Here is a 14546-nt window from a genome sequence, read left to right on the forward strand (position 1 = left end):
ACCTCGTTGACCACAGTTAAAAGTCCCCAACATTTTATAGTTAGGAATTACTTCCTCCTCAAAGCCTCAAGAATGTGTGTGTGTGTGTGTGTGTGTGTATGTTTAAGAGTGTGTAAGAGAGAATCTCTGTATGAGTTTGCATATCTTTATAGATGAAGAAGTTCTTCACATATATAATTCCATTCATGGTTTTTAATTATGAAATATTTCCAACATGGAGAACATTGAATAATATCATCAGCTTTCTTGTATTTAACCCCTAGCTTAAGGGAAGAATTAAAGATGCTTTGAAATTCCCTATGTATCCATCTAGTTATTCTGACCACATCCTGAATGTGCATTCAACACTTCCAGGCTTGTCTCTACAGGTTAGACAGGGATCAGGAACTTTTTCTATAAAGACCAGAGAGTGAATATTTTAGGCTTTGCAGACCACGTGCAATTGTGTCGCAACTACTTAAACTCTGTCACTGTGGTGTGAAAACAGCCATAGGCAATATGTAAACAAAAAGGCATGTTTAGTTCTGGGCAAGCTAGATCTGGCCTGGGGATCATATTCGCTGACCCTTGCATTAGGATATCAGGATTAATATGTAGCATTGTTTTGCATACCTTTAAACGCACATACACTATATCAAACCACATGTATTACTTTGCAACCTGATTCTTTTCCTCAATATGAAGTTACTCAGTTTATCCATATGAACACTTAGTCCATTCATTTAAATGCTGTATAACAGTTACAAATATACTTATAGCACTACGCATATACTATTTCTTTATTGTACTCATTCTCTCATTAATGGACATTTATTAATGTTTCCAGTTTTATTTATTTTTTTACTGTTGGAAACAATGCAGTCAAATTTGTGCCTGTCACTTTCTCTATATATGGACATTTATGAAAGATTGCCTTATAATCTTTATTTCAGTTCTATCATTTAGATTTTTAAACATTCAGCTGAGGGTGTATAATGGGGCAGAGTGTTAAGCGAATAGTTGCAGGTTATCGATGAAGCTATGAAAGGTCAGCACTGGTTCTCCATTCTAGTCTCCTTCTTTTTCTTTTTTTGATCGCTGGGTCAGGAAGATCTCCTGGTGGAGGAAATGGCAACCCACTCCAACATTCTTGCCTGAAGAATCCCATGAAAAGAGGAGCCTGGTAGCCTACAGGCCACAGGGTCACAAGGCGTCAGACATGACTGAATGACTGAACACACACGCACGTAGTTGATTTACAGTGTTGTGTTAATGTCTTCTGTATGGCAAAGTGACTCAGTTATACACACATACATATACACATGTTCAATATGTTCTTTTTCATATTCTTTTCCATTATGGTTTGTCACAGGATATTGAATACAGTTCACTGTGTTGTACAATGAAGTTAAAATCGCTCAGTCATGTCCAACTCTTTGCAACCCCATGAACTATACAGTCCATGGAATTCTCCAGGCCAGAAGACTGGAGTGGGTAGCCTTTTCCTTCTTCAGGGGATCTTTTCAACCCAGGGATTGAACCCAGATCTCCTGCATTGTGGGCAGATTCTTTACCAGCTGAGCCACAAGGAAAGCCTGTGTTATACAGTAGGACCTGTTGTTTTTCCCTCCTGTATATAATAGTTTCTCTCTGCTAATTTAAAACTCCTATTCCTTCCCTCCTCATTCTAATCTTCTCGTGTTTCATCCCTCTTGACATCTGTCTTGGACCACAGATATTATTTCTGTGTATGCATGACTCTGCTAGCTGTGAGGGGGGATACAGAAGGAGCATAGCTATGGCTCCTGCCTGCTAGGAGTTTACAATATAGTGGAGAAGACGACAGATGAAGATAAATCGTTGATGACCACATGAAGCAGGGAAGATAAATGATAGGAGATGCATTCTTGGAGAAGCTGGGACATACATGAAAGAAAATCTACAAAATTGAGAGTTATAAAAGCATGTTTGAATAAATGAAGCCACAACTTGCCCCTGAAAGACAAAACTGACTAATACAAAGATATAAATCTCCCTACCTTAAATATATAGGTTTGGTACCATATCAAACTCTCAAAGAAACTTTTCTTAAAGAATGTATACAAGATGTGATAATTTATCATAGAAAGTAAGAAGGTAAGAATATCTTAGAAAAGGTTGAAAACAAATGAACAATAATAGGAAAGGATGATCTTGATGTAGATGTAACAATATGATCAATGGAAAACTAAATTCAGTCTCAATAAAAGAAAAATTATAAATCAATGGGAAAGGAAAAAAGTAGTCAGCAAGCAATTCTCAGAAAAATCACCCTGTACCAAAAACTAAAACTAAAAAGCTTTTAAAAAATCTAATATATTTAACTACACACAGTGCAAATCTTTTCAAGTAAAGATATTTAAAAGACAAATGGAAATGTTTGTAATAAATATACCAGAATGCTAGTACACTCAATATACAAAGAACTCCTCTAAGTCAATAAAAAAAGTAAACTTCCATAGAAAGGTGCAAAGGACATGAAAAATATCTATCACATACAGACAATAAAGATATAAAATAAATTTCTTTTCAATTTCCTCATATTCAAGGAAATATAATTCAATACAGTGAGATAGGATTTGTCACGGGCAAATTAGAAAAGAATGTTAAGTGGGAGTAAGTAATGCCATCGAAGGTGTGATGAGACAGGCACCCAGATCCACTGCTGGTACGAGTGTAAATTGGAGCAAAATTATAAAATGTCACTTAGCATTTTGTAAATACTTTTCTCTATTGTCTGAATTTTCGGCAATGACCTCTTTATTTTAAAAATGCTTTCATTTGAAAAATAAATTGTAACAGCTTTTCAGGAAAATAGTGCATGAAGGTAGAGAAGGTATTTTTCTTTATGTGCTGTGATTCCAAACTTAATGTTTCGTGTGTTGATACATACATGAATTCACCTGAATAGAAAGGATGGCTTTCTGTTAGCAGGGATTTTATTACTAACTTCAGAGATGCTTAGGTGCTTTCTCTGAAGTTGTTCAAAGTTCATTATTTAACCAGAACCTTCACCTGCATTTCTAAGAAGGTGTTTTTCCCCTGATGTGTGTGCTTTGCCAGTGCTGGCTCTGGCTGTTACCCAACAGAGCCGTCTTCCTTTCTCATCTGCATGCTCTTTCCTCCACACCAGATGGGTGTCTCCACTTGTGCTCTGGAACACAGAGGGTGAGCCACCCTATTTGTAGAGAAAGTCTACTAAGCACCAATTATTAATAGCTAGTAAAAAACTTAATCCGGAAGAAAAATTGTCTAAACATTTAAAAAATTGAATCCATTAGAAAATGTTTAAATCCAAATTTGTATACAAAACTTAGTTATAGAAAATATGATAGAATATTCAGTAATAGACATTCAACCATATGTTAGGATAAAATTCTTCAGTGTAGTGGAATGCAATAGGAACTCAAAAAAGCACAGGGATGATTAAACTTTTTTCCCAAAATTTAAAGAACATTTCCTTATATTTCTTAGAATGATGAAGAAGATTATTAAGTTGCTGTGGTATTTAGATTTAATTGAAGAGATTTAAGCAATGTAATAACATATAAAAATGTCAATTTTTGCAATATATCAGCAATTACAGTTTTTGAACTAGTTTATTTTTTGGTAAAAAACTTTAGATGCCAACCTAAAAATGTGTTGCGGGAATGTATTGTTTTTTGAAACTTCTTTTTTGGGGGGTAAACAAGCAAAATTCAAAGATCCCTTAGGTAGAGAATATTCATTTTCTTATTCTCAACCTATAAGGCGATTCTTTGTATGGAAGGGAGAAATCAAGGAGGAAAAAAGACTCCAGAGCTACGATCTTTCTTACATCTTCCAGGGAGTTATTTTCCTATTGTGAAGCAATTCCTGCAAAGAAAGGGAAGAGTATTAGAGAAAGGAAGACACAGATGTAACCCTCATTAAAGAAATAACATATGTGAAAACATTTGCCAAGTGCTTCAGATGTAGTTTTTGTTGTTTGGTCTCTCAGTTGTGTCTGGCTCTTTGTGACCCCATGGACTGCAGCACACCAGGCTTCCCTGTCCTTCACTATCTCCCAGAGTTTGCTCAAACTCATGTCCATTTAGTTGATGATTCCATCGAACCATCTTATCTTCTGTCACCCCCTTCTCTTCCTGCCCTCAATCTTTCCCAGCATCAGGGTCTTTTCAAATGAGTCAGCTCTTTGCATAAGTGGCTGAAGTATTGGAGCTTCAACTGCAGGGTCAGTCCTTCCAATAAATATTCAGGGTTAATTTTCTTTAGGATTGGCTGGTTTGATCTTGCTGTCCAAGGGACTCTCAAGAGTCTTCTCCAGCACCACAGTTTGAAAGTATAATTTCTTTGGCACTCAGTCTTCTTTATGGTCCAGCTCTCACATCCATACATGACTACTGGAAAAACCATAGCTTTGATAATATGGACCTTTGTCGTACACAGGAGGTGCTCATTAAGTCACAGAGCAATTAAGACTAAAGCTGCCAAACCCAGGAAGGATCTGTCAAGAGGCAAGGAAGAGTCAACTATCATGATATGTATAAAATTAGGTGAGGTCGCACCCCCAAGGTACTCACTATAGTTATTCATAGTTTACTATGATATTATTTTGATTAAATTTTTCTTCTATTCTTTATATAAGGCAGGAGGAAACAATCTTTTCCTACAAAGGGGCTAGATAGTAAATTTTGGTTTTGTGGGTCATACTGCAGGGAAAAAGAAACCATAGATTGTCCAGAAACAAATGAATGTGTCTATGAGCCAATAAAACTTTGTTTATGAACATTTAAATGTGAATTTTATATAATTTTCATGTCATGAAATTTCTTTCTTCTGATATTTTCCCAACTATCTGAAAATGTAAAAACCATTCTTAGTTCACAGGCTTTACAAAAACATGTGGTAGGCCAGCTCTGGCCTACAGAAAGTAGTTTGCCAGACTCCAGTTTAAGATATGGGCCCCTTTATGCTAAGAGTGGGTACAGTATGATAAGGATACACAAGAAACCAGATCTGGTGGCTGGTAAGGGAAAAGGGTGACAGAACTCAAGGAAGACTTATTTTTCAGTGTAGTATTGAATTGCTTGCCATGTGCTTATGTTACCATTTCAAAAATTAGAGTTTCTTTTGTATTAACTCCCTTCAAACATCATAACCAACAGACCTGATTTGAGCAGACTTGGTCAACTATCTGGATTCTGGGAGATTTTTATTGTTAGCTAATCAGGGGCTTCTCAGGTGGCTCAGTGATAAAGAATCAGCCTACCAAGGATGAGATGCAAGTCCCTGGGTTGGGAAGATCCCCTGGAGAAGGGAGAGGCTATGCACTCCAGTATTCCTGCCTGAGAAATCCCGTGGACAGAGGAGCCTGGTGGGCTATAGTCCATGGGTCACAAAGAGTCAGACGCAACTGAGCACACACACACGCAGCTAGCTTATGAGTATGAATGCGGTCTCATCGATAGTGACAGCTGAACTTTTACTGGTTTATTCCTCAGGACTTATAGTTCCTTATCAAAGCCCTCCTCTCCCTGCAGATGTTTTAGGAATGCCCTGGGGTCTCTTTATGTTTGTTCATAATCAAGTCTACTCAGGCCTCTTCTTCCATTACTTTATGTGTTTATGGGGGAAAGCAGTGCCCAACCAGTGGTCGCAATTCCTCTGCTGGGCACGTTTCCATGGGTCATGGTGATACCTAGATGGTGTCACTGTTTCACAGATGCCCCAGAAAGGCCCAGAGTCCCCTTGGAGTCAAAGCTCCTGTGACTATGATATGTTGCAGAGTTGTTTGAAGGTGGGGATGGAAGTGAGATGAGCTCTCTCCTCTTTGTTTCATTCTTTTGGAAGTTCTATCTTACAGTTCAGTATTTATAGACTCATTTTTATTTATAACCCTCTCCCTTCTTACCTGAGTGTCAAGAAGACCTCTTGAATCTAATACAGGTTGGTCAAACACTGTGCCACAGTGAGGATTACACATTCCTTTAAGGACTGAAGTGACGATCATGGTTCCTGTTTCCTTCTGACTTTAGGATGAGTTTTCTCCTAACAAGCCCCTTGGCTTATTGGACAGTAGACTTTGGTAGGGCCAGGCCAGTGGTTTACCAGATGGACTCAGGTATGTCTGTGTTCCCACAGTGGACACAGCTAGTATCATTTCTCAGGAGTATCATTTCTCTTGTTTCTTCAAACTCTCTGGTGTATTCTAGATGAGACCTAGTATTGCTTGTCTTTAAAAATTGCCCTCAAAACCACACATTTTCCTCCAACTACTGCCCTATCTTGACTCCTTTTTACACCCCTTTCCTTCCTGACTTCAGGGTGGTGAGAAGGCCTCTTGAATCTAATACAGGTGAGTCCCCAGTAGAGCATGCTCATCTTTGCCTTCATCAGCAGCTTTCAAGACATGTAATCATCTGTGTATTCCTGTGATTGTTTTTCAATGTCTCTGTTCCTCATTAAGCTTGATATAAAAGATTTTGGATGGTATTTTTCCTGTTATTTCATTTTCAAAGATCCAGCACAGAGCTTAGTTCAGAATAACTCTTCAATAAATATTTGTTGAAAACATGAATAAATGACTGCATACAACAAATGTAGTCTGGTGAACTACCTTCAGTTCAGTTCAGTTCAGTTCAGTCGCTCAGTCGTGTCCAACTCTTTGCAGCCAAATGTCTGCTTGAACTGTCACTTCTGCTTGATCTGGAACATTTTGCTGAATGAGGAAGAAACAGAGAGCTATGAATAGTAAGGAAGTTCTAATGAAATAAATATTTGCCCAACAAACCCCCTGTATTCTCTTTCTGAGTTGTAAATATAAGTAGTTATCCATAAATGAAATGATTTCTTAGTAAAGACAGGATTAAAAGTTTAAAAATCATCCTCAGAAAACAGCCTTGAAAAAAAGTGTTCTGATAACATACCTTTTCATTATTCGACTTTTTTCATTACTTTTTCAGGGAGGAAGACATATTGGAAGGAAGGAAGGAAGAACTGGAAATATAGTACAAGTGAACACCGCATCTCTTGGGTTCTTGGATATACTGTGGACATCTTCTCAGGATGAAACTTCAGACATTTGGGTGAGATTTACCACTTTTTTTCTTCTTGCCATAGCTTCTTTTACCCTAGATTAAATACACGACAAGGTAGACCATGAGAATGAAAATGTAAGCCCCTTAAATTTTCTCTAAAAGGCAAGAATAAAGATCTTGGGTGAACATCTTCTGAATTTTTTATCTGCTAATATGATGCCTACTCAACTTAAGAAAATTCCAAGGAATTTCCTGGTGGTCCAGTTGATTAGACTCTATGCTTTCACTGTTGAGGATGTGGGTTCAATCCCTGGTTGGTGAACGAAGATCCTATAGGCTGCACAGGATAGCCAAAAAAAGAAAATGAAAAATTCTGGTCGGAAGTGATCTGAAATCATTTTTGTGTCTTGCAAAGACCTGTTCATCTTTAGTGTAAAATTTACGGTAAATCATTTTTTTATCCCATTTTTAATCAAGGCTTTTATATTTGTTTCTGTTTTTTCTATACATAAAATAAACATATCCAAAATATCATATCTTGCCCAAATCTACCAAGTGCTCAAACAAATGAAAACAAAAGGTGTTTTCCCAGATAAATTAGAGAGTATCTAGTCTGAAAGCATATATCTTAGACATTTGTAAGTCCAAATGAGTGTAAAAATGGTAATTATCGAGGAAAGACATGTAAAGAAAAGCTATGATAAAATGTCTACAAAGGGAATCTTTTGTGCTTGTTAAAATTCGCTTTCTCTGTCTCTCCCTCTCTTTCTTAATCATCTGCCCACCCTCCCAACACTCTATGTATTTATTTACCTTTCAGGGGATTTTTTTGAAGGCCACCATAACGAAGGTAATACATTCTCAAATAGAAAAGTTTGGATGGGATCAAAAATGAATCTCATTGAACACTCCCACTTACCTGCCACAGATGAATTTTCTCTTTCTGACAATTTATTTGGTAAGTTGTCAAGTTCATTCAAATATTAGTAAAAAACAAACTGCAATTTGGACATACAAAAGGAAAAAAACCTAACTGATAAGTACAGAGAGAGTCCAGAAAATATTTTTGTTCCGAGTACTCCATAGACATTAGTTACTCTGCAAGATTAGAGATAGATCAGACCTTGGATTCACTGAACCTAATAGTCTTCTTTTTTATAGATGAGAACTGCAAGAGTCAGAGAGTTTTGTGACTTGTCCAAGGCCATGAGGCTAGATAATTAACAGAGCTGGGAGTAGAAATACATTCCTGTCTAGGGCTAATTCTAATATTATTATAGCATGTACTAAAGTATGAAATCATGATTCTTATGGTTTAATATTATACCTATTAAAGGCTGGGGTTACTTAGATTATAGCTCTGTGCTACGTTTCCTTTCCACCCTTCTTCCGGTGCTGGGGGAGATATGGCACAGTGTCAGGATTAGTCATTTAAACTGGATTGAGCACAAATTGTACTAAGTTGTTTTCAGTAGATCTGTAACTAGATGATACCATAAAATGATCTATTGCTCCACTTTATGCATTTATTAAAAAAACACCTCATTATAAAGAGTTTGAATTGAGAACATCAGCAAAATGTTGGCAGGGGCAATATTTTGAGTGGGGTAGAGCAGCTTTCTGCCACTCTTAAAATAGTTCCCTTCTGCTTTGTATCTCTGCTGGGAGGCTTAGATGCTCCCAGGTTTTTACACTATATTAAAATATGAACCATGATCGATGATGATAGTAAGAATGCAAAGACTTGAAATTACACAAAATTCAATGTGTTAAGAATCTATCCCCTATTTGGTTGCAGAAATCCCTGAAAGATATTAATCAATAGCTTATACTATTACCTACTAGTCATTAGCATTAGAGTGCGGTGGTTTATCAGGTCATTTCCAAGGAGGGGTCATTATTATCTCTTTACATGTCTACCTGCCCCCATCCAGTTTAAGAGCATTAAGGGAAGAGACTATATTTTATTAATCCTCAGTTCAGTTCAGTCACTCAGTCGTGTCCAACTCTTTGTGACCCCATGAATTGCAGCACACCAGGCCTCCCTGTCCAACACCAACTCCCAGAGTTCACTCAAACTCATGTCCATCGAGTCGGTGATGCCATCCAGCCATCTCATCCTCTGTCGTCCCTTTATCCATCTGCCCCCAATCCCTCCCAGCATCAGAGTCTTTTCCAATGAGTCAGCTCTTCGCATGAGGTGGCCAGAGTACTGGAGTTTCAGCTTTAGCATCATTCCTCCCAAAGAACACCCAGGACTGATCCAAGAATCAAACAATAAATAATAGTAGGGAAGGAGAAAAGAGGTTTAAGGGGAAAAGATGTTGATCAGTAACTCTCAGAGAACTAAAGGCAGCAGTAATTATTTATGAAATGCCAGTTCTCAGATATAGTTGCTACATCTTATTCCTTCCAGCTGGCTTTTCTTCATCCTGTGGATACAGTCAAGGGCAGTGGAACATAGACTTCCATGTTCCAGCCTACCCTTCTATGGGTCCTTACAAATATAATGTATAGATATCTTGATAGTATTTTATCTACTCATCAGATAATTAGGACTGTAGGTGCAGATCATAGACTAAGGAAAGTTGCACTTGAGATGATTTTTTTCACATATAGACTCCATTTCCTGCTCTGAAATTTTATGACTGCATGTTAAGATCTCCAAATCTAAACTCTGATGTCATCATTATTAAACAAATCCATCCAGCTTTAATTTTGTATATACATCAAGAGGAAACTGTTAAGATTTTTCTTACAAACTAGTCCACTTTAAGCAAGCTCATCAGATTGAAAGCGGACCTCAGTGGTGGTGAGGTGAAAAAGAGGTAAGTAGATAGAGAAAAAGTTGTGAAGGAGCTGTCAAGTTAGAAACATCTGAAAATGATTTCTACAGAAGCGTTGTGGTTCATGCTTTCTTTCAGTGGTGCTCTTTCCTCATCTCTCCTTTGCAGGACCACATCCTTATCCAGTTTCCTAACACTTTTTGTAATGTTTCTTAGAATACATAGCACAAAATGCATAAGCTGCAATGCATGGCTGTTATTCTGAGTTGGAGAAGTTTCCTTCAATCTTCTCTATTAAGTTCTAGAGCAGGGTCTAAGGTTTGTTTGTTTGTTTTTTTTTTTCCTCTCCCACATACCTTTCCCTCGGGGCCTCTGTCTCACTCTGTTCAACATACCTAACCAAAGTCTGCCAAAGGGGAGGATGAAGGGCATTTTGTTATAATTCCTGCCCATCTTCTTTCACGTCTTGATGACACTGATGGGTTCTCTGGACCTCCCACTCTGAGCCTGGGGTACAGAACACCAGGGAAAAGACTGGCTCATGGATGAGTAGCCCACAATACCTAAGTCATCACTTGTAGATCTTGAGATGCGCCCCAAATTCAGAAGTTTAACTCATAGGCTCAACTAACTGGAGAGCTGGACTCTTTTCCTATGGTCTAACTGTGTCCTGAAAACCAGCCATCGTGTTGTTATAACAAGAGCAACTGAAGTTTATGGTATTGCATATGGGTGGCTATAATTTCTTCCATCTAGACACTGAACACTGACCATGTGCTGGATGTTGGAATAAAGCAGGAAATAAGACAGGCAAGACCCTAATGGAGAGTAAACTCTCAAGAAACCGGCAAAGGAATAAATAAATGAAATAATATCAGGTAGTGGTGAGTGCTATGGAAACAACAAAAGAGGGTGATGTCATAGCAACTGGAAGAAGGAGGCTGCTCTAACTTGTGTGGTCAGGGGAGACCTCTGAGGAGTTGACAACTGAGCTGAAAAAGACAGTCATAATCTGAAGACGTATCCTGGGTAAAGGAAATGCAAATGCAAAGGTCTAAAGTCTAAAATGACTTGTGAGGGCTTTGTCTTCTCATTTTCATTGAGGAAAGTTGAAAGAGTCTAGAGAACTGGCTCTGGATATTTCCACTAATCAACACTGGTAAAAGGAGATTATTAGGCTGGGAATTCTAGGACACCTAGAGCTAGCATTCAGGCCCACAAAGCTCTATAGCCGTCGTGTCAGGAAGTGGCAGCTTGGACTCAGTGGTACTCACCTGACATACGATGTGACTTTTCAGGTGGTCCTGGGCATGGTTCCCCTTCCTGCAGGTCACCCAAAAGGCCATAATTAAATCCCAAGACATTGACATTTAATTTAAGACATTGAGAAAGTGACATAAATGTTACTCAACAAATACTGATGAGCACTCACTAATGGACTGTGGATACACTAGTGACCTCATGAATGAGGCCTTTCAGCTGCTTCCAGAGAGGACTGTGGGCCCCTCTAGAAGGCTTTGGCTAAGGAGAAGGGGAAGCCTTTCCATCCATATAAATGGTTACCCTGAAAAGCAGAGCCTGAAGCAAGGATTGTGTGCAGACTTTATGTGAGAGATGATCCTAGGGAGCAGGAGCCAAGGAGTGGGGTGATAAGACAGGGAAGGAGGGAAAAACAAGATGAGGTGAATTATAGAGATCACTGCTGTGGGCAAGGGGAGCTTGGTTGCACTGGGAGAAGCAGAGAGAATTGTCCACCGAGGCACCAGGCACTGGAGAAGTTATTAACTGACCTCTGGCTCCCCTTGGTTGAGGGTCACTCCGGGGACATTAACGTCCCTGCACTTCTGGGCCGTGCTTTTGCTACTCCCAGTAGAATCAAGCCGTGTGGTCTCCTGTGGCCTTGGAGAAGCTCTGGGCAAAAAGCAGAGATGTGCAGCCTGCTCTTGAAATGACAGGGTGCAAGTGTGAAGTGAGTCTGAGCTTGTACATGATCCCCTGCTATAGCTACAGCTGAAATGAGAGGTGGACAAAGGATGTGCACCATCACCAGAGGGACTGCCACACAGTGCTAATGGGATCCCCCAGCTACCGATCAGTCAGAATACTCAAAGGGAAGCTAAGGTGGGGTGGGGGAGTGGTGTACATTTGTTCTATAGTTCTCTTTTCTTAGGTTGGACCTTGTAGAAAAGAAGGAAAGAAAGAATTACAGAGATGGGTCTGGAATCACCTTGTAAGATCCTTCAACTCATTCTGTGGCCAGGCCTGCTCACAAATCCACATGGGGACCTAGCTCACTGGTCCCCAATCCACACACAGGACTCAGGATGGAAGGACATGGTGACCTAAAAAAGACAAATTTCCTTTCCTCTGGGAGATCCCGAAAGCCAGGAAACTTGGTCAAAGATTAATTTGAGTGGGTTAAGAAAGACTTCTCTGATGAATGAAGAAGGCAGAGTCTTATGCAATTAGTACATAATAAAAGGTAATAATGACAAAGTCCACAGCTTCCCATGGTGTGACATAATGAATAGGGTAGAATGTGACATGTCAATTAAAATCTGTCTTCTTTTAGCAAATTGTGGTTTGAGAACTAAAGAAAAAAAAATAACAGAATTTGAAAGATTCAGAAAACAGAAAACCATTCTTAGCACAGAATAAGCAAGAAAAGGTACAATCTTTTTTTATTGGGGTATATTTGCTTTACAATGTTGTGTTAATTTCTGCAGTACAACAAAGTGAGTCAGCGGCATACATATATCCCCTCCCTCTTGGACCACCTTCTAACCCACTCCCCACCTCACCTCCTCTAGATCATCACAGAGCACTGAGCTGAGCTCTCAGTGTTATATATATGGCAGATTCCAAAATAGCTATCTATTTTGCACATCGTCGTGGTGAAGTCGCTCAGTCATGTCTGACTCATCATGATCCCATGGACTGTAGCCCACCAGGCTCCTCCATCCATGGAATTTTCTAGGCAAGAGTACTGGAGTGGGGTGCCATTTGCACATGGTAGTATCTATATGTCAGTGCTGCTCTCCCAATTCATCCCGCCCTGTCCTTCCCCAGCCTGTGTCCACGTGTCCGTTTTGTATATCTGCCTCTCTATTCCTATCCCTGCAAATAGATTAATCAGTACAGTTATCCTAGAATTCCATGTCTATGTGCTAATATACAAGATTTGTTTTTCTCTTTCTGACTTCACTCTGTATGGCAGACTCTAGGTTCATCCACATCACTGCAAGTCTCATGTCCCCATACCAACTATTTCAAGTACGATGAATCCAGTTCCTTTAGCTCGGTGTTACTGGGAAAAGTTCAATGAATGTGAGTGGAAGTAAGTGATGAAATTGAAAGAAATAAAGTTGCAGAGGCAGTTGAAACTCTGAACTTCAGTTTTCTCCCCTGTAAATTAGGGTTAATAATAACACTTCGCTGTTTGTTGAAGGATTGAATGACTGTGTGGGAAAGTGTCCTGTGAATCTGAAGGCATCATAAAGCAGTATAACTCCTCCAGGGTTTGAAACGTAGTTGTTATTATTTAAACTTTTGGAATGATAAGCACCACTTTACTTATTAAATGGAGGAAATTCTGTTGATCTTAACATTGTTGAGTGCTAAGAATTTTCAAGGAGCCAACAGAAACCAACAGTATCAAGCTAAATTTCTGGGTGTTCTAAGGAAAAAAAAAAAAAAACATGTTCTAGAATCTACATTTTTGTGTTACCTTTATTATTGTTTCTGACAGTGTTTCCAAAGCCCCATTATGAATGAGGTCCAGCAAGTCACAGGAGGTCAGATCCTAAATAATCCTATCCACTTATACTTCATTTCCCTTAGCTACTTCTCATTACATTATGCTTTTCTCAGCTGTTGATGTTCATTTTCTCTGTATAGCTTTATTTTTATTGAAATCTGGTTCTTGCCTATGTCTTTTGCTTAAACTAAAAGAAACTTTCAGATGTTGCAGAACCAGCCAGATGGTTTTGAAATACAATTAAAGGTCTTGAGATGCAATGTTGTATAATATTTCTGACATCTGATTTCAAGTCTTTTTCCATCTCACTGAGTTTAACACAAGTCAATGTAGTTCTGACCTGGTGGGTGAATCAAAGCTGAAAGTTTCCAGAAGATGGAAAGATACCATTGTCTCAGACAAAATGGAGCTTTGCTTTAGCCTTATTTAAATATTTTGTTACTACCTTTTATTACCTATATCTCTTTTACAGATTGAAGCAGTCTCTAGGATTTTTATTAATTCACTGTGGCTTTGGTTCTTGCTCTCCCAGGATTCTCAGATCTGGTACTGTTGTTATAAGGTTAAGAAATGGGAGATGGAAAATAAATATCAGTAGAACCTTTCCCTATTACAAAATAAACTACTGCTTCTTTCAGATAGGGCATGCATCTTTTGGAAGAGGTATGCAGTGAGGTACTGGCTGACCAGCTAGTTGGTGAATCCACTACCATCCAGGGCCTGGCTCTCAACCTTGCAGGCTAAGAAACAGGTCTCAGGGACGCTCAGGATAACCAAACTGAGAAAGGTTGACTATGAAATCAGGCTGCAAATTTATACATTTACAGTGGTTAAAAAAGAAAAATGTGATCATAACCACTGCCATTTCTTGAGCCCTTTCTACATGTCAGGCATCATGTGAAGTGTATTTTAGATTGGTTAGTGGATTCTGCATTCAGTCCCATCTATGCCAGTCCCATATCACTG

General features: G+C 38.9%; 1 protein-coding gene across 4 annotated transcripts in view; it reads left to right on the forward strand.

Moving 5' to 3' along the window:
- NR1H4 (nuclear receptor subfamily 1 group H member 4) overlaps nucleotides 1-14546 on the forward strand; it is a 79929-nt gene that overhangs the window by 10215 nt on the left and 55168 nt on the right. For 3 of the 4 annotated variants that reach the window (XM_068969925.1, XM_068969927.1, XM_068969926.1), the window contains 2 exons: nucleotides 6963-7085; nucleotides 7858-7995. In XM_068969925.1, the coding sequence (XP_068826026.1) occupies nucleotides 7917-7995 (79 nt within the window). In that variant the 5' untranslated portion in view covers nucleotides 6963-7085; nucleotides 7858-7916. Of the gene's footprint in view, nucleotides 1-6962; nucleotides 7086-7857; nucleotides 7996-13064; nucleotides 13151-14546 lie in introns of those variants that run through there. The other variant, XM_068969928.1, reaches the window with a different exon arrangement.

The sequence above is a fragment of the Capricornis sumatraensis genome, chromosome 4 (assembly GCF_032405125.1).
Source record: "Capricornis sumatraensis isolate serow.1 chromosome 4, serow.2, whole genome shotgun sequence".
Classification (NCBI taxonomy): domain Eukaryota; kingdom Metazoa; phylum Chordata; class Mammalia; order Artiodactyla; family Bovidae; genus Capricornis; species Capricornis sumatraensis.